The sequence below is a fragment of the Sus scrofa genome, chromosome 18, assembly GCF_054392235.1.
Source record: "Sus scrofa isolate SSC_HxYL_T2T_F1_AM1 chromosome 18, Sscrofa_HxYL_maternal_Yorkshire_Landrace_v2.0, whole genome shotgun sequence".
In the NCBI taxonomy this organism is placed as follows: Eukaryota; Metazoa; Chordata; class Mammalia; order Artiodactyla; family Suidae; genus Sus; species Sus scrofa.
In genome coordinates this window covers 28697025-28724290 of record NC_139400.1, presented here as the reverse complement: position 1 = coordinate 28724290, position 27266 = coordinate 28697025, and the positions used below count along the sequence as shown (strand labels likewise).

General features: G+C 48.4%; 3 protein-coding genes, 1 long non-coding RNA gene and 1 other non-coding gene across 20 annotated transcripts in view; 3 read left to right on the top strand and 2 right to left on the bottom strand.

Moving 5' to 3' along the window:
• The window catches only part of CALU (calumenin), a 34193-nt gene extending 26676 nt beyond the window's left edge, over nucleotides 1-7517 (top strand). For all 3 annotated transcript variants that reach the window (XM_003134705.7, XM_003484023.5, XM_085005547.1), the window contains 2 exons: nucleotides 3332-3531; nucleotides 5103-7517. In XM_003134705.7, the coding sequence (XP_003134753.1) occupies nucleotides 3332-3531; nucleotides 5103-5207 (305 nt within the window). In that variant the 3' untranslated portion in view covers nucleotides 5208-7517. The remainder of the gene's footprint in view (nucleotides 1-3331; nucleotides 3532-5102) is intronic.
• LOC146394959 (uncharacterized) overlaps nucleotides 1-27266 on the bottom strand; it is a 60094-nt gene that overhangs the window by 26438 nt on the left and 6390 nt on the right. The gene's annotated exons all lie outside the window — the stretch shown is intronic.
• On the bottom strand, nucleotides 9798-12770 carry OPN1SW (opsin 1, short wave sensitive). Its single transcript, NM_214090.1, is given in 5 exon segments — nucleotides 9798-9917; nucleotides 10853-11092; nucleotides 11463-11628; nucleotides 11930-12098; nucleotides 12410-12770. Coding segments are annotated over 5 exon segments (1056 nt in total).
• Nucleotides 20622-20693, top strand: TRNAP-AGG (transfer RNA proline (anticodon AGG)). The gene has a single exon. It is a non-coding gene; the product is annotated as a tRNA-Pro (tRNA).
• Nucleotides 24657-27266, top strand: part of CCDC136 (coiled-coil domain containing 136) — a 30809-nt gene continuing 28199 nt past the window's right edge. For 11 of the 14 annotated variants that reach the window (XR_014833959.1, XM_085005519.1, XM_085005520.1 and 8 more), the window contains exons 1-2: nucleotides 25522-25605; nucleotides 26376-26483. Coding sequence is in view for 13 of the 14 variants with exons in the window: in XM_085005519.1 (XP_084861645.1) it covers nucleotides 25548-25605; nucleotides 26376-26483 (166 nt within the window). In the remaining variant the exon portion in view is untranslated. Of the gene's footprint in view, nucleotides 24835-25521; nucleotides 25606-25733; nucleotides 25945-26375; nucleotides 26484-27266 lie in introns of those variants that run through there. The other 3 variants (XM_021078699.2, XM_085005515.1, XM_021078698.2) reach the window with 2 other exon arrangements.

Below are 27266 nucleotides of genomic sequence, written 5' to 3'. Positions count from 1 at the left end.
TGTGTCTGCAATCTACACCACAGCTCGGGACATCACCGGATCTTTAACCCACTGAGCAGGGCCAGGGATCAAGCCTGCGTCCTCATGGATGCTAATCAGATTTGTTTCCACTGGGCCATGATGGGCACTCCCCCAGATGATTTTTTTAAGTGGAGCTCATCAGCACAGTGGAAATAAATATGCCTGGGTGCATTTACTGAGCCCATTTCAAAAGTGGACTATTTCTATTTTTAAATATTTTATTTTTTAATTCTTGGCTTTTGCCAGCTTAGCAGCATTGCTAAAACTGAGGAACTCCTTTTGAACCTCCCGAGGAGAGGAATTACGTTTTGTAACTGTGAAGTACCATCATTTATTACACCTTGGAGCCAAATGAAGAGATAGTTCTGTCTTTCTCTCCATCATATAAAACTCTCAACTGTGTGTGTTGCATTCTTTTGCAAATCATCAACTAATGCAAACACTTCAACATCAGAGGTACTGGCTTTGTAAAGCTAAGTCTCCTAAGCAGTATCTGCCAGTTTCCTGGGAGGTGCTAGTTTCTGCCTGTTGAGGAGAGAAATCAGAAAGAAGCAAATGGTCTTTGCTTCTTACATTTAGCATTAATAAGTCCCCAGAGGTATACGGTGTTGAACCCTTTAAATGTATTATAGAGCACTGCAAGCATACACAAAATGAAATAGAATTATAATGAATTCCCTTGCACTAATGCCCAGCCTCAACAGTCCTCAACTTGAGGCCAATCCTTTCAAATCCACGTCCACTTTTTATCTGCTTTACTTTTTTGAAGTGAATCCCTATCAACATCTCATTTTATCTGTAAACATTTGGTTATATGTATCTCTCTCTCTCTTTTTTTTCTTTTTTTGCTATTAAGGGCCACACCCATGGCATAGGGAAGTTCCCAGTCTAGGAGTCCAATCCGAGCTACAGCTGCTAGCCTACACCAGAGCCACTCAGGATCCGAGCCATGTCTGTGACTTATACCACAGCTCATGGCAATGCCAGATCCCTGACCCACTGAGTGAGGCCAGGGATCAAACCCACATCCTCGTAGATACTAGTCGGATTCATTTCCACTGCGCCACAACAGGAACTCTGTTATGTATCTCTTAAGATACATATATATCTAAAAATTTTTAATAAATATCCACAAATTAATAATTCCTTAATATCATTATATAGATTGGAGTTTTAATAGAGAATTAAAGAGTATTGTTCTGTTCTTCACTCTTCTAGCTTTAAGGTACACTCACGTTATGTTGTATATTCCAGCTTTTATTAAAACTATGTCTTTTAGGAGTTCCTGCTGTGGTGCAGTGGGTTAAAGATCTGGCATTGCCCCAGCTGTGGCATAGGTCATAGCTGTGACTCGGATTTGATCCCTGGCCTGGGAAATTCCATATGCTGCAGGTGTGGCCAAAAAAAAAGAGTATGTCTTTTAAAAACACTTATTCCCTCTCCAATTCAGAACTTTCCATGAAAGGTCTCCCTGACCCTCAGGACAGCTAGAGCAGGGTGCTGGCCATTGGGTCCTACAAATACTCTGTTTTCTGAATGTCCTGTAGAATGGGAAGGAAAAAAAAAGACAAGTCCTAATCTGAGACCTCCTAATTTGTGTTTAAGATATAAGGTTAACTTTAACTCTCAAGTTCTGGAAAATGCCAGTATCAACTATCAACTAAATGACAGGGCTAATGGTATTTAGTAACTAGTTCGATGTCCTTTATTCAAGTGGAAATAGTCCACGGATTGAGGGAGTAAAGTAACTCACGAGCAGTGGAGCATTCTTTGCAAGGGATTTTTGGCAAGAGCAGGTTTTTATAGAATGTTAGAGGAGGCAACACAGATGTGGTTGGCCAGGAGGTCAGGGATTTCCTTTAAAAGACAGCAGGTCTTTTCTAGGATAAGGTAAGCTACCTAAAGCTAAGCTGGAAGTTTGGGATTGGTTTACTTGGCAGTGCAGGCTGACTTAGGTTTAGATTTGTGACATGGCCTGGGGCAGCTTCCATTTTTCTGGGTCCCAACATACGAGTTATTTTTATCACAAGTATATAACAATCTTTAGAGATTATTTAGACTTACATTAGTTTGTTCCTATACCTTACATGAAATGCATGTACACTTCAATATAGTGTAATTTAGGAGTCTTCAGACTTTCACTCACGTAATTCCTAAAAGAATGTTGACAAACAGTATGACCTTACACATTTTAAAGTTGGCATCTAAAATATTTAAATAGGGAATTCCCACCACAGTGCAGCAGGTTAAGAATCCAGTCTTATCTCTGCTGTGGCTCAGGTTCAATCCCTGACCCAGTACAGTGGGTTAAGAATCAGGCGTTGCTGGGAGTTCCCATTGTGGCTCAGTGCAGACTAATACAATTAGGAACCATGAGGTTTTGGGTTCGATCCCTGGCCTCATTCAGTGGGTTAAGGATCCAAGCGTTGCCGTGAGCTGTGGTATCACAGATGCAGCTCGGATCTAGCATTGCTGTGGTTGTGGCTTAGGCTGGCAGCTGTAGCTCCAGTTCAACCCCTAGCTTAGGAACCTCCATATGCCTTGAGGTATGGCGCTAAAAAGCAAAAAAAAAATCGGGCATTGCCACAGCTGCAGCTTGGATTCCATCCCTGGCCCAGGAGCTTCCATATGCTATAGGTATAGCCAAAAAAATAAATAAAAATAAAAACTATTTAGGTAGAAGTGTTAACAGTTGTAAATAGTAATCTGTGTTAGTTGTAACTATTGACTTTAAAATAAATCTAGTAAAATTTAAATACCGTATATCAACTTCACCTGCCATTTATTCATATAAACAGACAGATAAAAGATAGTTGGGGGAGTTCCTGTCATGGCTCAGTGGTTAACAAATCCGACTAGGAACCATGAGGTTGCAGGTTTGATCCCTGGCCTGGCTCAGTGTGTTAAGGATCCGGCGTTGCCGTGAGCTGTGGTGTAGGTCACAGACGCAGCTCAGATCTGGCATTGCTGTGGCTCCGGCATAGACTGGCAGCAACAGCTCCGATTAGACCCCTAGCCTGGGAACCTCCATATGCTGCGGGTGTGGCCCTAAAACTAGGACAAAAGACAAAAAAAAACCAAAAAACCTCTCTTTGTTCTCATATCACTCAAGACCAGCAGCTGGAAATACTCCTGTTGCAAGTTCAGTAATTAAGCATCAGGAAAACGCCTTGCTTCTTGAGGTCTCTCTGACCTTATAACTGCTGTTAGGTTCCAAACAGATGAATGAAGAAGTATTAGGTCAGATTTGCGTGGGGCAGGGCGTCTTTGGGGGAAGACAAACCTGACTTTTGTTTGTCCGTCCACACAGGTGACATGTACAGCCACGATGGGAATGCTGATGAACCAGAATGGGTAAAGACCGAGAGAGAACAATTTGTTGAGTTTCGAGATAAGAACCGTGATGGGAAGATGGATAAGGAAGAGACCAAAGACTGGATTCTCCCCTCGGATTATGATCATGCAGAGGCAGAAGCCAGGCACCTTGTCTACGAATCAGACCAAAATAAGGTAAGTCTGGCCAGGCTCAAACACCTGGCAGTTATCAGTCTTTTTCTAACGGATTGCCACAAGAATTCCTATTGAGGTGCATAGAGAATTGAAAGTCTTAATTAGGCTTACGTCTGCTATGGATCTAGAGTTGGCGATTAAAAACCTGCAGGGCAGCACTAGCTCTCTGATGTCATTTTAGAAATCCCTTTGCCCCGTGTTCTAGCACTGGAGGAATTTCGGCCTCACTAAAGAGCCTCTGGATATAGCCTGTGCCCAGCATGCATTACCTGCTATCTTTGGAAACTCAAGAAATTTTCTTTGCTTTTCTCTTGTTATTTCCTTTGTTCTTTTCTCTCTTACAGGCTGATTTTGCCTACTCAAAGCTGGTTATTTCCTCCTTAAATCAAATATGGTTTTTAAAATTAAGTTCTTTGTTGTAGGTTATAAGTCAGCCTTCCTCTGAAGCCTTTTAAAACTACCTTTGATCAGTTCTCTGCGAGGGTCTTCAGTTCATTAAGAGTGATGTTACCCCTGAACCCTGCCACCTGTTTCAGATTTGAATGCTCTCCTTAGAGCAAGCTGAAAATCAGGCTAACGATGGGGTATGCCGGTATTCTGAATGTTCTTTTATTTAGGTTAAACTTCAGTTTTAATGCAGTTTCTTATTGTTGAGTCTTTTTAAGGGTCCATCTGTTTTGAATTCTTGCTTAGTCATTCAGTAGCCCAGTGCTATGTCCTGAGATCGGTGAGAAAAGGAAACTCATGTAGTCATCCCCTTGGGAATCTAGCCTAGATAATTCTTGGGATGAGTGTCTTCATTTGGGGTTCTGTCTGGAATCTGGTGGCTAGGGCATAGCGGAGCTAAGAACTGTGCTTGATATTAGCAGATTTCATTGTTCCTGTTAGACAGTGACTTGATTCACTGTGAAATGTTTTACCTGACTGTCTCTTATTCATATCCAGGAGATGCCCCACATTTTGCTCAGAAGACCTGTTTTTCTCTTCAAAAAAAAAAACAAACAAACAAATCCATGTCCTTAGCATTGAGTTACTTACTTATATTATTTCCATCCTTCCACTCTTAACTTTCTCAACAAGAAAAATCTATTACTTGCTATTTTCACGCACACGTGTATTTGTGTGTTTGTGTGTGTTCAGGGGGTGGGGCAGGGGTCACGAGGATTGAATTCACATTTAATTTAGTGGGAATTATAATCTTTTTTTTTTTTTTTTTTTTTTTAATCTTTTTAGGGCCACACCTGCGGCGTATGGATGTTCTCAGGCTAGGGGTCAAATCACCACTGTAGCTGCTGGGCTACACCACAGCCATGGCAGCATGGGATCTGAGCCACGTCTGCGACCTGCACCACAGCTCACAGCAACACTGGATCCCCAACCTACTGAGTGAAGCCAGGGATCAAACCTGAGTCCTCGTGGTTACTAGTCGGGTTCGTTACGGCTGAGCCACAACAGGAACTCTGGGAATTATCATCTTAAATCTTGACTAGGCCTGTTGTACTTATGCAGTGTTTCTCCATTTGAAACGGAAAATATATTTTGCCTCAATTCACGCTTCTCTCTGATTTCAGGACGGCAAGCTTACCAAGGAGGAGATCGTTGACAAGTATGATTTATTTGTGGGCAGCCAGGCCACAGATTTTGGTGAGGCCTTAGTACGACATGATGAGTTCTGAGCTGCAGACAGAGGAACCCACGTTTCTTCAAAAGTAATTTATTTTTACAGCTTCTGGTTTCACAAGAAATTGTTTGCGCTACTGAGACTGTTATTACAAACTTTTTAAGACATGGAAAGCTGTACCGAAAATGATCCCGTCCCCATTCCTCCTCCTCTCTGAGGGACTGGAGGGAAACCGTGCTTCTGAGGAACAACTCTAATTAGTACACTTGCGTTTGTAGATTTACACTTTGTATTATGTATAACATGTGTGTTTATTTTTGTATTTGGTTTCTGGTTGGGAGTATATGAAGGATCAAGATCCTCGGCTCACTTTGTAGGCAAATGTAAGCCCTTCACTCTGTCTCAACCCTTAACATGTAATTTTTATAATTCTGAATTAATTAATTTGAAGCCTGAGATCAATAAAAAATGTTCAGGAGAGAGAGAAGGGAAGAAATAGTCCCCACAATTTACAGTTGGAAAGATAACACTTAAGCTCGCCTGTTGAAAAGTCTATTTCAAAGGTAATAGGGGCCGCATATTCTATTTAGTTGCTCCGGGTCCAGGTCCGGGCACTGTCTGGGCAAGGACAGATCCCTGTGCTGTGAGAAAGCTTGGCTCAATTTAATGTCGTTCATTCTTCTTCTTCTTCCCTTTAGGACTAGCTGTTTGCTAATTTTGTCGGGCACAGCTGTGGTGGGAAGAGTTGAGGCCAGTGTCTTGAAAATCAATCAAGTAGTGAGTGTGATCTCTTCACAGAGTTATACATAGAAACAGCTAGAAAACTGAAGGAAAAGTACAAGCGTTTTCAGGGCACATGCTTTTTTCTGGGTGTGCATCTGCTGAAGTGCTCAAGACTGTCTTGCCTGTTGAATCACTGTAAGTGCCCTGGTCAGCTCCTGTTTGCCTGGGTGTCCCGAGGACTGCGTCTTGCTCTCACTACAGTTAAAATGTACTCCTTTCCAATCATGTCATTGAAAGTGCCTTTAAGGAGAGAAATGATCATGGAATGAGGATTCTTTTAAGAAACCCCAAGATAAAATAAAGAGATTATTTGGACCACCTTAAGTGAAAGCTTAGACCCTCCTAGTGTCGTGGGGATTTTTTTCTTCCCTTTTTCTTTTGGATGGTGGTTAAATAGCAGTATTAATTAGGGGCTTGGTTGCAGTGTTCTTATCTTGTGGGCTGGTTTCCAAAAACCACATGCTGCTGAATTTACCAGGGATCCTCATACCTCAGAATGCTAACCACTTACTACTAGGCCTGTTTCTGTGTCAGCTGGAGAACTTGAGCTAAGACGCGAAGATGAGAGGGTTCTTGGGTTTGAGGACCATCGCTCACCCTTCCTGCCTTTGACCCCTCCCTCCCTATGTCCCCATCTCCTCTTCTCCTTGCTGCCAAAAAAAAGAAAGTTTATCATGGATCAGCATAGCCAATGCTTATCAAAGAGGAACATTGTAGAAAGAGCTGAAGACATCACCCTCTGTTCCCACCTCACTTTACCTGTACTTTACGTAACAGGACACTCTTTTTGGTCCCTTTCATACCGATGGACTTCTTTTGAGAAGAATGATTATACTCTAAGTTTTTAGCCCTCAGGTTACTAAGATGAATATATATGTATATCTAACCTTTATTACTGCATATATCTTTCTGGATAATACATTCAGGTGGTGCTGGGCGATTATTATAATCTGAACCTAGGCGTATCCTCTGGTCTTCCTCCATCGTGTTGAGGTGGGTTACTTGGCCTGGTAAAAAGCCGGATATCATGTAACCTCATCCTGGCCTTTGCATTGAACTCTGGAGAGTGGATTCACTCCTTTAACCCCAATGTGAGGGAACGGAAATTCTCTGCATTCCAGATTCCCCGTTTTTATTGTTCAGAAGACCAGGGGTAATTAATAGTGCCACCAACCCTGGCTTGGAGAGGGCACGTTACGAATTGTGTGGCAGGAGAGCCTCGCAGGTCACCAGGTGCAGAGAACCCAGGCCTTGATTGCTAAAGTCACGCACTTAGAGAGCAAGCCTTCGTCCGCCAAGGCAGCAACTTCTGGATGCTGGGCGCTCGTCAGGAAGCATTGTACTCTAATCTCTAATGATCCCCCTGGGGTTTTTTTGTTTTTTGGTTTTTTTTGTTTGTTCATTTGTTTAAATCAAGCCTGAAGCTGGTGAACAGTAGCTGCACACCTAGATTGTGTGTTCTGTGAATGCTAGCTCTCTTGAATTTGGATACTGGTTATTTTTTATAGAGTGTAAACCCAGTTTTATATTCTATAATGCAAACAGGTACCTATCTGTTTCTAAATAAAACTGTTTACATTCATCGTGGGGTATGTATGTCCTTTATTTTCTTAAGAAATGAAACTCTTGTTTAGAATGATGGGTGCTGTAATAATAGGGGAGAAAAGGAGCTCCCCAGAAGGCTGACCTTGCCAACCCCAACAGAGAAGTTAACGATCATCTCCCAAATCGGTTACTCCTTTCTTCCTATCCCTAAAGTCTTCTAGCATCCTTCTCACTGCAGCTATAGCCCTTCTCTGCTGCCTTTGGGCCATGTGACTGGAGAGGAGCCCAGCTGCTCATTACATAATTGTCTGATGCCAAAAACAAGCCATTTCTGAATGTACATACATTTATCTTGATTTTTATTTCAAAAAGGCTCTTCTTCTGGAGGGTGGGAAGGAGGAGTATAAGGTAAAACAGTTTTTTGAACATTCTTTTTGTATAGTTTATAAGTGGTATTAAGATGTGCGAATTTGGGAGTTCCTGTTGTGGTGCAGTGGTTAATGAATTCAACTAAGAACCATGAGGTTGCGGGTTCGATCCCTGCCCTTGCTCAGTGGGTTAAGGATCCGGCGTTGCTGTGAGCTGTGGTGTGGGTTGCAGACGTGGCTCGGATCCTGCGTTGCTGTGGCTCTGGCGTAGGCCAGTGGCTACAGCTCCGATTCGACCCCTAGCCTGGAAACTTCCATATGCCGTGGGAGTGACCCAAGAAATGGCAAAAAGACAAAAAAAAAGAAAAAGATGTGCGAATTCGTTTTGAGATCATGAAGGGAATTAAACTATTAACTTCAATAAATGCACAGCTTAAGTAGTTCCCTGGTGGCTCAGTGGGTTAAGGATCTGGCATTATCACTGCTGTGGTGTGGATTCATTCTCTTGCTGGAAACTTCTGTGTGCCTTGGGTTTGGCCAAAAAAAACAAACAAACAAACAAAAAAAAAACAAAAAAAGGCATTCCTGCTGTGGCACAGTGGGTTAAGAAACTGATTGCAATGGCTCTGGTTGCTCTGGAGGTGCAGGTTTGATCCTTGGACCGGCACAGTGGGTTAAAGGATCTGGCATTGCCCTAGCTGCAGCATAGGTTGCAGCTGTTGCTCAGAGTCAATCTCTGGCCCAGGAACTTCCATATGCTATTAGTGCCGCCATTTAAAGACAAAAACACAAATAAAAAACAGGGTACGACAGATATGTAGGTTTAGCCAAATAGAAGGTGGGGAAGGAAGCACCTGGAGTAATTCATGCTGGCGGGGTTTATGGACATGGCTGTCCTTGCCAAAGCTATAGCAATGACTGGCAGTGACAGTATAAGAAGTTCTTTCAAACTCATATTTGGGACCTACTAAAGGGTTTTTTAAATTTTACTTTTTTTTTGGTCTTTTTCTAGGGCTGCACCCACAGCATATGGAGGTTCCCAGGCTAGGGGTTGAATTGGAGCTGTGGCTGCAAGCCTACACCAGAGCCACAGCAACACGGGATCCAAGCCGCATCTGTGACCTATACCACAGTTCACGGCAATGCCAGATCCTTAATCCACTGAGCAAGGCCAGGGATCAAACCCGTAACCTCATGGTTCCTAGTTGGATTCATTAATCACTGAGCCATGACTGGAACTCCTAAATTTTACTTTTAAAGTGTCTCCCATTTCTAAGGTATTTTCCTAAGTTTGTTCTAATTCAAAATCTATCGTCTCTGAATAGATCCCCAATAGGAAAAAAAAAAGTTACTAAAATGGAAAATAATTATGTCTATACACTGAAAAATTAACCATACTCCTTTCCAGTTGCTTTGTATATTAATTCTGTTCTCCAAGTGTTTTAAATTGTGCCACTTAAGAGTAGAAACTGGGAGTTCCTGTTGTGGCTCAGCAGTAATGAACCCGACTGGTATCTGTGAGGATGCAGGTTTGATTCCTGGCTTCACTCAGTGGGTTTAAGGATCTAGAGTTGCTGTAAGCTGTGGTGTAGGTTGCAGACATGGGTTGGATCCTGCATGCCTGTGCCTGTGGTGTAGGCAAGCAGCTGCAACTCTGATTGGACCCCTAGCCTGGGAACTTCCCTATGCCATGGGTGTGGCCCTAAAAGCAAAAAAAAAAGGAGTGGAAACTGATGACTGTTGAGATGGCCTTTGGGTTGATCTGAAGTAGACCCAGCTGGAACAGTAGCTTTGTGTCAGTAGGGAGGAACTGGTAGGAAAATTGACTCCCCAAATTGCTGTCACTCCCCTTCCTGTTTTCTGTGCTGTTAGTGGTTGGGATTTTAATAGAGAAAGTAGAAATTTCCTTAAATGTGAAATCCTCGCTGCAGATATGCCAGTGTGGCTCCTTAGTTGGGGCCAACTTGGCTAGAAGAGACAGTAGAAACTTCGGTTTTCTGGGAGCTAGACATGTCAGACTCATCTGTCATGGGCTTTCCGCACACCATCTCCATGATGCAAGCTCGGAACTGGAGGGAAAGAGCAGAACTGGAGGCAGTCCCTTTGGCAGACCAGTACAGAGGAGACCACCTCAGGAAGCGTGAGGGGGCGGGGAGGAAGGTCTCATTCTTGGTATCCCCAGAGCCTCACCCCGTGCCTCTGGCAGTTTTGAAGGCATCTCTGTTCTGAGAGCCAGCTGTGCTCCAGCCTGAGACCACTCACTGCTCCTGGGTCTACAGTCATAATCCCTGCACATTCTGGCTGACTCAGGCTCCACTGTCAGGAAACCTCACAAACCAGCCTGCCCCATAACAGCACTGTCAGAAGCGGTCCCCAAACCTGTCCACCCACCAGACCATTTCTAGAAGGTGCTTTCAACTGGGAAAGGACTGCCAATTCTGTTTCTATCCAGGAGGTTTCACATTAGTTTCAGATCCATCTCTGGAATGAAGGAAACAAAATAATTTCAAAGCTGAGAGTCTGCCCTACAAGACAGGAACCCTCCTAGATTTGTCTGAGTTCAGGTTTTTAGCTCAGATTCAGAATTGGGATAGGAGGCCACCCAGTACCTGCCGATGATAAGCTTTGGTAGAACTTTATACATGTGATGTTTGTGATTCATATAAACGCTTCTGTAGGCTAGAGGTTGGAAAGGGTTAAAAACTCATGAAACGGAAGGGCTCAGTTTTCCAGTGAAACAGAAAACTTTCCACTTCTCATTCTACTCTTGGGAGCACCTTGATTTTTATGGCTGCGTTTTGTGACCTTGTCTTGAGGACCACACCTTCATCCCTGTGCTTACTTAGCTGTGTGCTTTCCAGCCTCCTAAATTTTCCACAGCTTCCCATGGTCACCCCTAGAAAGCCTTAGAGCAGAATCCAGGGTGCTCTGAGTTAAAAGTCATTGTTGAGAAGAACCAGGTTTTACGGACTAGGGTCTCACAGGACTAAATAGAGAGCTTTACCTGCTTATTCATGAAGCAGTAGATGATCGGATTGTAGATGCAAGCACTCTTGGAGAAGAAGGCAGGAATGGTGACAAGCCGTAGGTCCACCCCGTGGTTCCGGTTGTTGACTATATACATGGCCAGGGCAGCGTAGGGCGTGTAACAGACACAAAAGGACCCCACCATCACCACCACCATGTGGCTCACCTCCCGCTCAGCCTTCTGGGTTGAAGCTGACTCCTGCTGCTGAGCTGCAACCTGGGAAGCACACAGAAAACATCAAGCCCTCGTCTCCCTGGCCCCGACCTCCCAGGTCTCTGGACCCTTTTCTCCCAGGGGTCTCTCTTGTGTTCCAGCTTCTGGCCTAGTCCCTCTGGGTCCCCTTCCTTGAGGAAGGCGAGGTGGAGGCAGCTCTCTGGTCTGTGACATTGGAAGGGATCCCATGCATCTCTTGATGTGCCTGAGCAGGATGGCCCCGCCTTATGCTTCCTTCCATCCCCCTGTCCCCACGTCCTTCACGGCTTTTAGAGACCCCTCTGCCTGGCTGTTTTCTGTTCTAAAGCACTTACTGACTCTTCTCTCTCCCCTAGAGCCCCCTGATCCCTCCTGACCCTCAAAAGCCACTCACAGCTCTGAGGGCCCCCAGCAGCTGAGAGTAGGAGAAGCAGATGAGGGCGAGAGGCACGATGTAGCAGAAGATGAAGAGGAACCAGGTATAATACTCGCTGTAGTACTTGGTGCCCACGGTGTACCAGTCGGGGCCACAGGAACACTGCAGGCCCTCAGGCAGGAACCTGCAAGGGACCAAGCACTGGCTCACTGCACGAAGTGGTGGAGGGGGAGCTGAGGCTTCTGGATTGTGTTCTCCTCTTAGAACCCAGAGTGACTGCAAGCAGGGGCTCTTTTCTATCCTCACCAGCGAGCCTGTAGCAACTCCAGCTGCAGAGTAAACTTTAGCACTTGTCTCCCACAGCCCTTTCCCTTCTCTATTCCACCAGCTCTTAAAGAATTAGAGGCCAAAGACTACCCAGTGCTCTACCCACCCCTGCAACCTGAGTTTCTAGCTAAGTCAGCACGACTGCCCCACACTCTCACCGGCTCCAGCCAAAGAAGGGTGGGATGGAGACGCCGATCCCAATTGCCCAGGTGGCCAGGACCGCTATCAGTGCATGCTTGGAGCTGAAGCGGAAGTTGCCGAAGGGCTTACAGATGATGATGTAGCGCTCAAAGGCCAAGAAGGCCAGTGACCAGCCTGTCACCAGACCTGCGATGAAATGTGAGGGCAATGGGGTCAGCAGCCCCACCCATCCTGCAGGCAGCATGGAATACAGATGGGGTGGAGGAAGCGCAGGAGTGCCGGGGTCTGGTCAAGATTGGAAGAGAGAGCCAAGTCGAGTTGGGGACTCAGTCAGAAGACTTCTCATCGGGGTGGTTTGGTACCTTGATACTCAGAAGAGCCCCAAACGTCTTCCCCCAGATTCCTCTTTAGGGGCCCCCTCTAAGCCAACAGCCTAGTGCCTGGTTCCAATCCTAGAGCAGTGGCCTTCACCCCCCAGCCCCTTTCTCCTGAGGTACCTGCTGCAGAGCCTAGGAAGGCCTCCATAGCACAAACACGGCGGCCAAAGACGAAGTACCCATGACAGCTGGCAATGAAGACGCTGAAGACAGAGAAGATGCAGTAGATGAAGCCCCCCAGGGACACGTTGACCAGAATATAGTTGAGGGGCTGCCGCAACTTTCTGTAGCGCAGGGTGGCCACCAGAACCGTGGCATTGAGTGGTGTCCCTACAAGGAAGACAAAGCCCATGAAGGCTGCCTGGAGGTGGAAGACCCAGACAGGGGCGAGGTGGTACTGAGGCCCATCCCACGGCCCCACCAAGGAGATGTTCTTGAACAGAAGAAACTCCTCCTCCTCCTCCTCTGGCATCTTGCTCATGGGATGTCCCCCACCCCCTCTGATTCCTCTTATAGATCATCCTCCCACCGCCACTTCCCCCCACCCTGCCAAAGAACCTCTCCTCCAAAGCCACTTTCGGGCTCCCTGAAGGATCAGTACTGATCCTAAGCCTCCTAAGCACAAAGTTTGGGATTAGAGACCTCAAGCCCCCACCTAAACCTCCTTTTGTGGCCCCAGAGCCGATTGTGTGTTCTTCAGAGGATAAAAGATGGGGCTCAAAGGATCTAGGGCCTGGGAGGGAGATACTGACCCATATTTAATAAAGATCCTTCCACCACTTTTTTCCCCTTTGAGTAGAACTATCAAGGGCACCCCTCTTCATTTGGCTTCAGGCACCACTAAATCCCTATAGGTGTCTGTACCCCATCTGTCCCTTTGTGGAAGGTACCCCCTAAGCCTCCCTCTCCAGGGATCTTGGGCTCACAGCCAGCCTGGGAACCAGCCTCGGGCTGCAGGAAGAGACAGGGAATGGAGAGTGCCCTGGAGCACCTTAGCAAGAGCCTTCATGGAAGAGTTCAAGGGTGATTCGCCAATGCCTAGAGATCTAAGGCATCCCAGGCTGCCAGTTTCTTCATGGTGTGTCTCCCCAGAGAGGGTATCTTTCCTATTCAGATGTCCCCCAGCCAGGTTGAGGTTGGTTTGTTCTCTGTCCATCTCATGCCATGTTCACACCTGCCCCTGCCCTTAGCTCAGCAGTGCCCAAGCTGCCAGGCTTCCTCCTGTCTGCTCATCCAAGACCTGCTCAGCTCTCAGCCTGACTCGCAAAGACCTCTGATGAGAAGCCCACCCCAGAGACCCCAGCCTGGCTCTAAGTTCTGCTCATGCTTATATTCAACGTTACACTTTGGGCCTTACGAGTGTATCTTCTCTCCCACCTCAGTTGCCTAAAGATACATAGATAACAGTGCCACCCTTTAGATACAGGTAAGTTAAAGATGAAAGGATGGCTTGGTAATGGCAGAGCAGTTTGTATCAGGAGTTCCTGTTGTGGCTCAGTGGTTAACGAATCCGACTAGGAACCATGAGGTTGCAGGTTCGATCCCTGACCTTACTCAGTGGATTAAGGATCCAGCGTTGACGTGAGCTGTGGTGTAGGTCACAGACATGGCTCGGATCCCGCGTGGCTGTGGCTGTAGGGTAGGCTGGTGGCTACAGCTCCAATTCGACCTCTAGCCTGGGAACCTCCGTATGCCATGGGTGCAGCCTACGACCAAAAAAAAAAAAAAAAAAAAAAAAAGAGTAGTTTGTATCAGAGGAATCCCCTCAAAGGTAAAACTTAGAAACTCTAGTCCAGACAAAATATGAAAGGGACCCAACTCTTGAATAAAAGGAACCACCTACCATCTACATTCAAATGAATTTTTTCCTAAGGAGTCAGCTAGAACTCAAGCAAGAATCCCAGCCCTTTATTGCCTTGAAGAATCAGAAGACAGAGTCTGGGACTCCGGAGCAATGGAAAATTGAAGGTGGGTTTCCTGGAATGAAAGAAGCCGCAGAAGGAGGGAAGCCTTCAAATCTGCATACAAACTCCATTCAAATGCTAGGCTGACTGCTGAGCTGTGCGCGGAGGCATCTCCCAGGAGCCCAGCAAAAGGCAAGCGCTGGCATCTAAAAGCAGAGCAGAGATTCTGGCTGCTACTCACTGCAGCCGAGAAACTTTAGGTTTGATTCCTCCCCAGTTAGACGAGCTGGGTACACACTTCAGGCTTTCCATTTAAAACTCCCCAAAGGCCACACTTTAGGACTAAAATCTATGTCCCTTGAATCTGGAGCTAGAAAGTGAAGATGGAGACAGGTCAGCCATTTCTGAAAGACTGACATCTCTGGGCACAAGATGTGCTCTTGTGCACACACACACACACACACTCGCACACTCACACAGACACTCACCCACGGGTAAGATTCCTGGTAAGATCCTGCTAAAGGTCCAGTCATTGTGAGGCCGCTTGGTCTCCACTGGTTTGTCTGAATTAGCACATCTCTTGCCCTAGGCAGGCCCTTAGCACCAGGGCCAGAGACCACCCAAAAGGCAGTGTTTTAAGTGCCTGTCCCTGGGCAGGGCGTGTGGCTGCGTGTCAGCCTGGGCTGAGTGGGGCGAGTCAGCCCCAGCTGTCAGCAGGGCTCTGCTGAGGTGCCCACCCCTGCAGCTGGTTCTGACAGGAGACTGCAAGGGCAGCCCCTGGGCTTGGGCTGGCAGCCCAGCCGATATGGGTAAAAGACACCCAGGCCCTCCTACTGCCCTTCCTCAGGCCAGGTGGCTGCATCTTTGGCCTCTCCCAGTACTGTCCCGACAGGTTCCCGAACAGTCTCTCCCCACCCTATTCCACGGCACATCAGAAGGAGGGGCCACGGGCCCACTCTAAGAGCCACCCCAGCCACCTCTAGAATGGGGCAGTTGCCCTCTGTTGGGGTTCAGGCCAAAAAAGAGCCTTACCCAAGCATGGAGTTTCACGGGTACCTAAGCAAGGGACAAAAGATGTCCAGAGTCACTGAAGCCGTGGGGTAGGAGGAAGGGAGGTTTTGGGGTGAGGGCATGTGGTAAAGGAGAAGAAGAACGATATAAAAACCGGAGATGTTTTAGGCTGTGGATCTCCATAGCTGAGGGTTCAGCATCCACAGATTGAACCAAGATATTAAAAAAAATTTAAATTCCAGAAAGTTACAAAAAGCACAGTTTACATTTGCCCTATGCAGGTAATTATTGACACAGCATTTGCATTGTGCTTACAACTATTTACACTGTATCAGGTAGGATAAATAACCTAGAGATGATTTAAAGTATCCAGGAAGCCGTATATTGATTATATGCAAATTCTCCACCATTTTATATAAGGGATTTCAGCATCAGAGGATTTTGGTATCTGCAGGGGCCCTGGAAGCAATCCCCCACGAATACTGAGAGACGACTGTACATTTAGGGTGTAATATTGTGCCCTTTCCAGATTTAAAGTTACTTTTGTCAATTTAGGAACATGGTAATGCACTAAAGCTTCACAGAATATCATGTTAGGTACATTTAGACTAGGGTTTCTCAACGTTAGCGCTATTGACATTCTGGATCAAATAATTCTTTGTTGGGAGGTGTTGTTTTGTGCCATGTAGGATGTTTAACAGGATCCCTGGCCTCCAGGTACCAAGAGCAGCACCACCACCACAGTCATAATAACCAAAAATGTCCCCACCAACATGGACCTACTGTGTAGCACAGAGACCTATCCTTAATACATTGTAATAACATGTAAGAGGAAAGAATCAGAAAAATAATAGATATATGCATAACTGAATCACATTGCTGTACCCCTGAAACTAACACAACATTGCAAATCAACTATATTTCAATAAAAAGTTAAAAACAAAACAAAGCAAAAAAACCACAAAACTATCTCCAGACGCAAATGGCCCCCGAGAAGCAAAATTGCCCCAGGCTCCTGTCCCCTCCAGCTGAGATTCATCCATTTAGAAGTAAACTTCTAAATATCCAGAACCAAATGGAAAACTTGGGGAGAATTTGGTTTTGGTTTTGGTTTTTGTCTTTTTGGCCTCACCCACAGCATGTGGAAGTTCCCAGGCCAGGGATGGAGCCAGGACCACAACAGTGACCCGAACTGCTGCCATGACAAATGCCAGTGAACCCGCTGTGCCACAAGAGGACTCCAGACATTTTGTTTTTCTAGTCCTTCTACTTCTCTAGAAAAAAAGGAAAGTCCTAGAAAAAGAGGATATTTTATGAATTGTTTCAGGGTTGTTTTTTTCCCCTATTCTCTTTAGTGGTATGTTCATTCACATTCTCCCACCTTTTCCAGAAATCGTTTAAGGGAAGTTTGCAGGACTATATAGGACACGAGGAGAAATTCTTCGTCAAATATAAGAGCAAAAGAAGAGAAACAACAGAGGGGAGATCAGGAGTCAGGAATGCAACTGAAATACCACTCTGGGGGCTCACTACCTGCGGACCACACACTCGTGCTTCCCAGCAGCTACTCATTGACATGACTCTGCCCAGAAAGTAAACAGAGACCAACCATTGCTGAGACTGTGACAGACAAGAATGGGCTTTCACACAGGAGACGTGGGAGTGCTATAATAAACAATGTCCTGGACAACACCTTTATTTTTTGCTTTTTTAGGGCTGCACCCACAGCATATGGAGGTTCCCAGGCTAGGGGTCAAATCAGAGCTGTAGTTACTGGCCTACACCACAGCTCACGGCAACGCTGGATCCTTAACCCACTGAGTGAGGCCAGGGATCAAACCTGCATCCTCATGGATCCTGGTCAGACTTGTTTCTTCGGAGCCACGATGGGAACACCCTGGACATCATTTCTGAGTAGCACAACAAGCTGTTTCACAGCACTGGGTCCACTGCTGCTCAGGGCCCTCAGCAGGGGCTCCACACAAAGCACGATGCAGGACTGGACATAAACCAGAACCATTCGGCTGGCAGCCAAATACAGCTCTGCCAGCTGCTCTGATCCAGAGGACATTTCAACCCTCTGGAGGGCTGCGAGCCATCGCTCCCTGTCCGCTCTAAGCGTTGCTTCTCTCTGCTTCGTGTTTCATCATGAATTTCTGTTGCCAGAGGATTCTATACACCCAGGGCTCAAAATTCAAAAAGTACAATAGAAAATAGGGTGAAAAATACCTTTCCCTCCCAGGCTCCCAACTTCCCTCTCCAGAAGCAGCCGGTGTTCATTTTCTGCCGGGTTTCTCACCGGTATGAGGTGGCAATGAACTTGAAATGATGTGTCTTGACCATGTTGTCTGTTAAAATACTGACCGGTCAGGCTCTCCAGAGAAGGGAAGGGTTCACACGCTCTTGTGAAAGTGGAGGTGCCAAGGATTTGCCTAAACAAATGCCACCCTCATGCCGCCGAAGGAAAGGGCAGACAGCCCCAGAGGTAGAGCCACGACTCTCCCTAGAGAATTCCATCTGTGGCTTTGAGACGCAGTGGCAACTAGGACACTGAGAGCCTGGAGTCCTACCCTCTAGAGCAAGACCACGGTGAGTTCAGCCTGGAAAACAAGGCATGGTAGGTGCCAATGGATCTCCACCAGGGGAGCACTCCTCTCCCCCCAGCCCTGGAGGCATTTGGAAGGGGGCGGGGTGGGGAGGGGTGTTTTATGAATATCAGCAGAGAAGGGGTTACTGATACTGCGTGGGCAGAACACGGCTTTAGATGGGCCGTACCGAGGAGAAGAACGATCCGGCCTCAAATTCCAACAGCACCCCCAGAGAAAAGCACTGGCTGGGATGCAAGCCTGGTCTCAGCCTGGAAACATTCTCGGCATTGTCCCCCCCCACCGCCCCCCGGAGCCCTTGCTTGGAGCCACCCCACTCCCTCGCACACCCAGCGAGACGAACAACGAGGGAATGTGTGCTGAGCTCATGGGATGACGCATTGAGTGGCTTTTCTTTACAAGCCAGTTTAAAGCTGAGGCACAGACATCACTTATATCTGGAATTTAGTGTACGGCACAAATGAACCTTTCCATAGAAAAGAAACTCATGGACTTGGAGAGCAGACTTGTGGTTGCCCAGGGGGAGGGGGAGGGATGGACTGGGAGTCTGGGGTTCATAGATGCAAACTATTGCCTTTGGGATGGATAAGCAATGAGATCCTGCTGTGGGAACTATAGCACTGGGAACTATAGTTATTTATGATGGAGCATGAAAATGTGAGAAAAAAGAACGTATATATGTATGTGTGACTGGGTCACCTGGCTGTGCAGTAGAGAATTGGCAGAGTACCGTAAAGCAGCTATGATGGAAAAAATAAAAATCATTAAAAAAAAAAAAAAAAAGCTGGGGAAACAGCTACCCAAAAAAGTCCCTTTGGTTTTAGACTTGATGAGCTGTTGCTTTTCTCTCTGGCCATGATCCGCTAACAGAGCCAGTCATCCAGACCAGACACTCCCGGATGGAGATAATAAAATTTTATTCCCTGGGTACAAAGGAATCTTGCCCAATCCATTCTCTAAAGTGAGGGTCATGCTTCCCGCATCCAAGTGAGGGTGGGTCCGGGAGGAACCTGCGTTTGGGTGGAGGGTGGGAGGCTTACCTCAGGTTTATGATTTTTTTACCTCGAGCCTAGCGCTAAGGATCCACTTGCATATCTGTTGGCACTGGGTTTTTGGTGCATAGTCCTGACTTTCTTTCCCTCAGATAGGCATTCATTTTTTTCTAGAGGCATCTACAACATCGGTTGGGCCGTGAGGATGAAATGAGATTAATCTGGTTAAGTGCTTACATGAGGCTGGGCACACAGAAAAGCTTGGGAGCTGTTTGGTGTCATCAACAGGATTGCCAAGTGCCAACCACAGGGGTGGATCCAAAGACCAATAGGACAGATCCCTGGTGTCTGCCCCTCCTCTCCCCAAGCGCTCCCGCCTCATAGAGGGCGGTCCCCCTAGAAGCCAGCAAGGATCCTGGGGTGTGGCGGGTGTGGTCCTGTGACAGCCTACAAGAGAGAGCCTGGGAGCTCCTGTTGTGGCTCAGTGGTAACAAATCTAACTAGTATCCATGCAGATGCGTGTTCGATCCCTGACCTCGCTCAGTGGGTTAAGTTACCGGCATTTCTGGGGACTGTGGCATAGGTGGCATATGGGGCTCAGATCCTGTGTTGCTGTGGCAGATCTGGCAGCTTCAGCTCTGATTTGACCCCTAGCCTGGGAACTTCCATATGCCGCAGGTGTGGCCCTAAAAAAAAGAGAGAGAGATAGAGAGCGAGCCTGGCGGAGCCTCCTGAGGTCTCCTACAAGTTGCCAGTTTCTGAGGTGTGGCCTCCCCACTCACCCTCATTTGGGGAACCCCAGCCTGAAGACCCCAGGCCACCCTGAGCCAGTTGGTAGGCTCTTCCCTGAAGCCTCCCTGGAAAGGATGAGCAGGGCAGGTTGGGGCGAAGGAGGGACTGTGGGGATTTATAGGATGTATTCCCATCTCTGGTTTTCTAGAAAGTCAGGATGACAGTATGTACCGCGTTTAAAACAGTATTGCATTTAAAGCACATTTGGATTCAGACAGATGCGCTTCTTTAGAAGGTGATTTTAGGCAGGTTTCTTGATCTTGCCGTGGGCTGACAGCTGTCTCACGAGGCTGTTCCGAGGTTAAGATCTGCAGAGCACGGGTCACACTGCTCAGCGCACAGAAAGCATCAAGCAGTGCTTTCCTACCGTGTATTTTCTCCCTGCCTTCCTGTTGCCATCATAACAAGCCCTTTTCTCTGCACAGCACTTTACAGTTTGCAGAGAGCTTTCACATACATTTTCTCACCTGAGAGAAACTCCCAAATCTCCCTGTAAGGCAGACATGGCAGGTGTTCCTCCCCAACCGACAGATGAAGGAACTGAGTAATTTAGCAAATAGCACTAATCAAGGGCGATCTGGGGCAGCCGTCTCGGTCTTTACCCAGGAGGCTGATGAGCTGGGAGGATTTATTCTGGTGGTCTGATAGTGAAGAAGGAAGCCTGGTTCTTCACAGGTGCAGGAGATGCCAGACAGGGCCCCTCAGCCTGGGGATCCCCGAAGGGGAGGTGGCTGGAGCCTGGCTCCTTCTCCGCTCTTCCCCGGCAGCACCCCCATGGACTCACTCGGCAGCCCTGGCGGGGACTGGCTGGTCATGGGGAAGATGAGGCCTTGCCCAGATCACCGTGTGGCTCTGCAGTGGGCCGGGGAGGAGCCGGTGAGAGCTGAGGGGGAGGCCGGCTGGAGTGCAGCCTGCCTGGGCTGGGAGCCAGCCTTGAAGGAGAAGACCGGCCGCTTCTAGGAACCACAGACTGCAGCCACTGCTGATGTGGCAGGGAAGGCACATCTGGCAAAGGAAGACTACCAGTGGCTCGTTGGTCTAGGGGTATGATTCTCGCTTAGGGTGCGAGAGGTCCCGGGTTCAAATCCCGGACGAGCCCTCCTTTTCCATGATTTTTCCTTTTTCTGTCTCTCTTTCCCTGAGAGACATATATACTGCCTGCCTGCCTTCCTTTCTTCCTCTTCTTTTTTCTTTTTCTTTTTTTTTCTTTCTTTCTTTTTTTTTTTTTTTTTTTTGCTATTTTAGGGCCACACCCACAGCATATGGAGGTTCCCAGGCTAGGGGTCAAATTGGAGCTACTGCTACCAGTCTACACCACAGCCACAGCAACTCAGGATCTGAGCCACGTCTGCGACCTACACCACAGCTCATGGCAACACTGGATCCTTAACCCACTGAGTGAGACCAGGATCGAAGCTGCAACCTCATGGATCCTAGTCAGGTTTGTTAACCACTGAGTCACGAAAGGAACTCCAGTGTGTGTGTGTGTGTGTGTGTGTATGTGCGCACGCGCGTGCGCATATATATTTCAAGTATTTCCTAAAAGAGAGAGAATGAGGGAAATGTAATATTCCAATAGATAATTATTGAGAATCTTCCAAAATCTTCAAGAAAGACATGGTCCTTAGGTTGAGAACTGAGCTTACAAACACATTGTGGTGAAACTGCAGAATACTGAAGAGAACAAGAAAAATCTTAAAAGCAAGCAGGAAAAGAAAAGCCTATTTAGAGTTCCCGCTGTAGCACAGTGGGTTAAGGACCTAGTGTTGCCAAAGCTGTGGCATATGTCACAGCTGGAGCTCAGATTGGATCCCTGGCCTAGGAACTTCCATATGCCACAGGTATAGCCAAAAAAGGGGGAGAGGGGGAAGCCCGTTTGTCTATAGAGACAATTATATTGAAAACTGACTTCTTAGCTACGAAGTTTATAGAAAAAAATAGAATATTTCGGAGTTCCCGTTGTGGCGCAGTGGTTAACGAATCCGACTAGGAACCATGAGGTTGCGGGTTCGGTCCCTGCCCTTGCTCAGTGGGTTAACGATCCGGCGTTGCCGTGAGCTGTGGTGTAGGTTGCAGACGCGGCTCGGATCCCGCATTGCTGTGGCTCTGGCGTAGGCCAGTGGCTACAGCCCCGATTCAACCCCTAGCCTGGGAACCTCCATATGCCGCGGGAGCGGCCCGAGAAATAGCAACAATAACAACAACAACAACAACAAAAAGACAAAAGACAAAAAAAAAAAAAAATAGAATATTTTCAAAAGGCTAAAACTATTCAACCTAAAATTCTATGCCCACTAAATGTCCATTTAAGTGGTGTGAAATTAAGACATTTTAAGACAAAGACTGGAGAACGTTTACCACTCACAGATTTTCACCAAAATGTCACCAAAGGATATACTTCAAAGAAGGAAACAAATAAGAAGGAAGGCATGAAATGCAAGAAGGAATGGTGAGGAAAGAAATTTTTAAATATGTTAGTGAATTTAATCAAGCATTGAAAGCCACTGTTAGTGGAGTGTGAACTGGTCCATATGCTTTACAGAAAAATTTAGTCATATCTAGTAAAGTTTAAGCTGTACAGATTCTATGAAATTCTACTTCTAGGTATCTATCTGCCTTGGAGAGGTGCTTACGTATATGCCAAGGAGGCCTGCCCAGCCCTGTCCATCACAGCACTGTGTATAATATAGAAAAATTGGAAACACCCTAAATGCCCATTAGCAGAAGAATGGATAAATAAATCATGGTATATTCAATGAAAGAGTATTCAGCAGTTAAAATTCACAAACTGTAGTTATATGAAACAGCATGGGTAAGTGAAAAAAAAGTTAGGAGAAAAAGAAAGTTTGCAAAAGAATGTGTACAGTATAACTCCATTTAAATACATATATATATATATATTTTTTTTTTTTGTCTTTTTTCCAGGGCTGCACCCATGGCATATGGAGGGTCCCAGGCTAGGGGTCTAATCGGAGCTGTAGCCGCTGACCTACGCCACAGCCACAGCAACGCCAGATCCTTAACCCATTGAGTGAAGCCAAGGATTGAACCCGCAATCTCATTGTTCCTAGTAAGATTCGTTAACCACTGAGCTACAACGGGAACTCCAATTTAAATATATTTTTAAAACATACAAATCAGTACTTTGTTTGTGGATATATATATTTATGTAAAACTGTAAGACCATAAATAGAAGGGCTGTCTCTGAATCAAATGTGGCAAGAAATGAACAATTGTTGGATTTCAGCGGTGAGCACATGGATATTAATTTTAATGTTATTTTCTGTACTGTACTCTTTGCATCTTTAAAAGATTCCCTTTTTTTTCTTTTTAATGAGAGGATCTAGGCCTTTAGAAATAAGGGTCAAGGGGGATAAATGGCTGCATCATCCTCAGAGAAGACGATCTGCTGGGATGGGATTAGGACGGAGGCTGAGTCCTGGGTCCGGGGATTACAAGGATTAATTCAGATCATCCCCCTAAGCTGATCACCTGGCTGGGGTCCCCAGCATTCCTAGCCCTTCAAAGATACATCCTTGGACCACAGTCCACTTCCCCCCCTTTTACCTGCTAAGCCCTTTCCCTCGGCTTCCTATCTTTACTCTCACCCTCAACCCTGTACCGGTCTGGCCTAGTTTAACCACATTTGGGTCCCGAAAAAAGACTGGTTCTGGTCTCTCCTGAACACTCCCCAGATGAAGGGTGAATGGTGACCTGCACCTCTGGAGCCAGGGAGAGATTAGTCCTAATACTCCGGATCAGAGCTCCCCGAGGAAAGCTTGGACCCCCGGATGTTACAGTTGACAACTTCCTCCCTTCCATCAGCCAAGAGGTCAGCGCCCAAGGTCTACTGCTAACTGACCTTGGTAGTTCGGCCAGAACCAGGAGCTGCGCTGGGGCAGACCAGTCACTCTCCTTCTAGGATTAGACTTCATCATTCCCCAGAGCCCTACACAACACCAGCTCCTTTCCATCATCCCTGACAAACTGCCCTGCTCCCCAAGTCTGGACAGGCCTGATGTCTGCAGCAGATGTTCTGGGTGGGCTTGCTCGACAGCCTTTCTCCAGACTGGATCGCCTTGATCCCAGGCTCTGGAGGGGAGCTCAGTCCTCTGAGGAGCCAATGAAACATCTTGATCTGTGCTCACCATCTCTCGGAGCACATACCAGGCTGGAGGTATGAGAGGGAGGAAGGAGGGGAGGAGAGAGAGAGATTTATAGGCAACATTATTGGTTTTTTTTTTTTTTTTTTTTTTTTTTTTTTTTTTGCGTGTGTGTCTTTTGTCTTTTTAGGGCTGCACCTATGGCATATGGAGGTTCCCAGGGTAGGGGTCGAATCGGAATTGTTGCCACCAGCCTACGCCACAGCCACAGCAACGCCAGATCCCAGCTGCATCTTCGACCTACACCACAGCTCACGGCAATGCCGGATCCTTAACCCACTGAGCGAGCCCAGAGATTGAACCCACAACCTTATGGGTCCTAGCCGGATTCCTTTCCACTGCGCCACGACGGGAACTCCAATACTATTGTTAATAGGCAACACTGAACACCTTAAGTGTGGGATCATACGTTAAATGATAAGCAGAGCATTAATTAGGAGATTTAACTTCACTCATTTATTCTGTGTCAATGATTTAGATACTGGAGATACAAAAACGACTAAGGCAATTTCCTGGTCTTCCAAACACTGGGCTGACAGGAAAGTCAGAACATGACCTTGACAACCTAGAGTGACTGGTGCTGCTTAGAGGGAAGGGGGAGGGGTCGGAGCACAGCAGGAGCATCTAATGGCTTGGCTGGGTGGTGAGTCGGGAATGGCTGCCAAGAGATGACTCCCAGCTGAGTGTTTAAGGGTACGTAGGGGATGTCGAGGCAAAGAAGGGCTTCTCTCCTGAGGAATATGGAGGGCTTGTGAACTTGGGAGCCGGTGGGCGTGATCCAGACAGTATATGCCCATGACCTTGTAAGTGGATGCGCAAGAGAAGGGACTGTCCCTGGTTTAGGAATCTCCCAGTGATTTTCCAGATGTGCTGGAACCTCCGGGTTCCCAAGTGTACCCATTTCTTTCCTGGCTGAGACCTGCAGAGGCGTGAGCCCAATTGGTTCGCCAAAATCTGGCACTTGGAAGAAGTTCCTTGAAGGAGCGGTTGAGTGAAATAAGCTATCTGGGCTTTCACATCTCCCTTCTATGAGAGTGAAAATCGGCAGTGCCCACTCTAAACAGCTGCAGAGGCTAGGTGAGTAGGGGTTGTGGTTTGCAGACCACCGGGCCTGGGGCCCGGTGGGAAGGCAGGCAATGGAGAAAGGTCTTCGACACTAAGGGCTGCGTGGGGTCCCGGAGCGGCCCCTTCTAAGAAGGTCCCTGCTTGTGGCTTGGCGGAGGGCGCAAGGCCAACAGAGAGATCAAGGCCCGCAGTTGAAGTATCCTGGCTTCGGTTTCCCTCCTCCAGCCCTGGAGCAGCCCTGAGGCTGAGGCTGGCGGCCGGAGGGTCTGCGCTGACTGCCCAGGTGGAGGGTGCCGCTCAGCCGTGGGGAGCAAGGGGCGTGTGAGCATCCGCGCGTTTGGAGGAAACAGGCCAGGAGGATTTGGCTCTCCTGGTGCTTGCTTTTCCTTCCCCACCGCCGAGCAGGACCGGGCCCTGGCACTTGGCGCAGAGGGGTGCCCCCACGCAGCCGCCTCCCGGCAGGACCCACCGCCAGACCAGGGGAGCCGGTCGCTCCCTCGGCGCGGGCCTCGGGGCGTGTCTGGCGACGCGCTTGCACCGGGTCCGGGAGCTGGGGTGCAGGGCCGGCTTCCGGGCGGCGGCGGCGGCGGCGTCAGGTGGCCTGGCCAGGCCCCGCCCCCTCGGCCGGCCCGGCCTCCCTTCCCCTGCGCACCCGGCTCCGGTCCCCGGCCTGGCGGCGGCGGCGGCGGCGGCTGCTCCGGGCGGCGGCGGCGGCGCGAGCGGCCATGGAGGCGGGCGCCGGGGCCGGCGCGGGCGCCGCGGGCTGGAGCTGCCCGGGTCCAGGTCAGAGCGCCCCTCCCTCACTTCGCCACCGCCGCTCCTTCCTCTTCTCCATCTCTCCTCCCTCCAGACCCCCAGGTCCTCTCCCCCTCCGCTGCTCCCCACCTCTCCGTCCTAAGTCTTCCTCCTCCATCCTGCCCCCAGCCCGGGCTCCGGCTCCATCTTTCCGGGCTGGCTCTTCCCCACACCGGCCGCATCATCCCTGGCAGTCCCTCCCCTGAGCCCACTCCATCTGGTCTCTCCAGCCTGACGGTGCTTTTTGCCTTGGGGGCTCCAGACCCCGCACCTGCTCGGACCCTGAAGGCTTCGGAGCGCGGGGCGGAGTGGGGAGGACGAAGTCCAGTGAGAGCTGGAATGGACGGCAGCGGCCCCAGTCCAGACCCCCTTCCCGCACGCGTCCCCTCACCCCTTCCCCTTCCACCTCACCCTTTGAGCCTCTTCTCTTTGCTGGCTCCCGCCCTCTTCCATCCTTGCCTGTCCCCTCTGGGCTAAAGAGACACACACACGCCCTTTCTGTCTGTGCAAGGGAGAGGAGCACGGACTGGGGGGCAGAGAAGCTGGGCAGTGCAGGGCGGTGTCCCCGCAGGCCCGCTTGAGGGGCCACCTGGGGCGGAGAGTCGCAGCCCTGGGCAGACTGAGCCAAGTACTTCCACTGGGATGAAAAACCCCAGGGCTCCAAAGGGCTAGGAGGCATGTCCCCTCCCCTCCCCGCTGCACCCCAGCCCCCAGCCGCCCCTAGCATCCCACAGTGCCCCCTCTCTCCCTGCTTACAGGACCCACAGTGACCACTTTAGGCTCCTACGAGGTGTCTGACGGTTGTGAGAGGAAGAAAGGCCAACGCTGGGGGTCCCTGGAAAGGCGTGGAATGCAAGCCATGGAGGGTGAGTTTTCCCCAAAAGCTTTCTTTCCCTCCACCTCGTCCAGCTTCCCTCTCCTCCTTCCTCCCTCTGACCCCCAGAACTCTGAGCCAGGACACAGCCCTTCCCCAAGTTCAGCTCAGCCCCCTCCAACCCTCCTCAGGGCTCGGGCTTTGGGGAAAGTTCAGGGTACATCCCTTTGGGGTCCTAACCACCAGCTAACCAAGTTGTGTGTCCCCAGGGAGCTGCCAGAGAGAGAAAGAGGCCTCCTTGGACAGAGATTTGAAGCAGCTGTGCAGCAGGGGGTTTGTTCTCGCTGCCTCCCGACCCAGATCCCAAGCTGTCTCTTATTTTGAAAAGCCAGAGGAGTGAGCATGTGAATTGTCTTTCTGGTGTCACCACTAACTTCAAATGGAAGCCTTGTGACTTCGGTTCTCTAGGTTATCTTACTGCCTGAAAGAGGGAGCCTGGGAGAGGGGCCGGCGAGAAGGCCAAGCTCCCAACGCGCATCTCACCCTCGACACCCACACAGCTTGGCACTTGCTGCCTAAATGAGGCCCCTAGAAGGATGCTGGTCCTATTTCCAGGACTTTCTGTGTAGGGTCCCCAGGTCCCTATACACACGTCCACGCTCCAAGAGGGACGGATGAGACAAGGGGTCCCAGATAAACCTTAGGCTGTGATTATTAGACAAAGATGGACCAGAGATTGAGAATTTTAAAACAAAGCAAGCTCTTACCATCCAGGCAAGATTTTGCTATTGAGAGGAACTGCATTGCAGCAAAGGAGAGGGGTTGCTCACCAGCC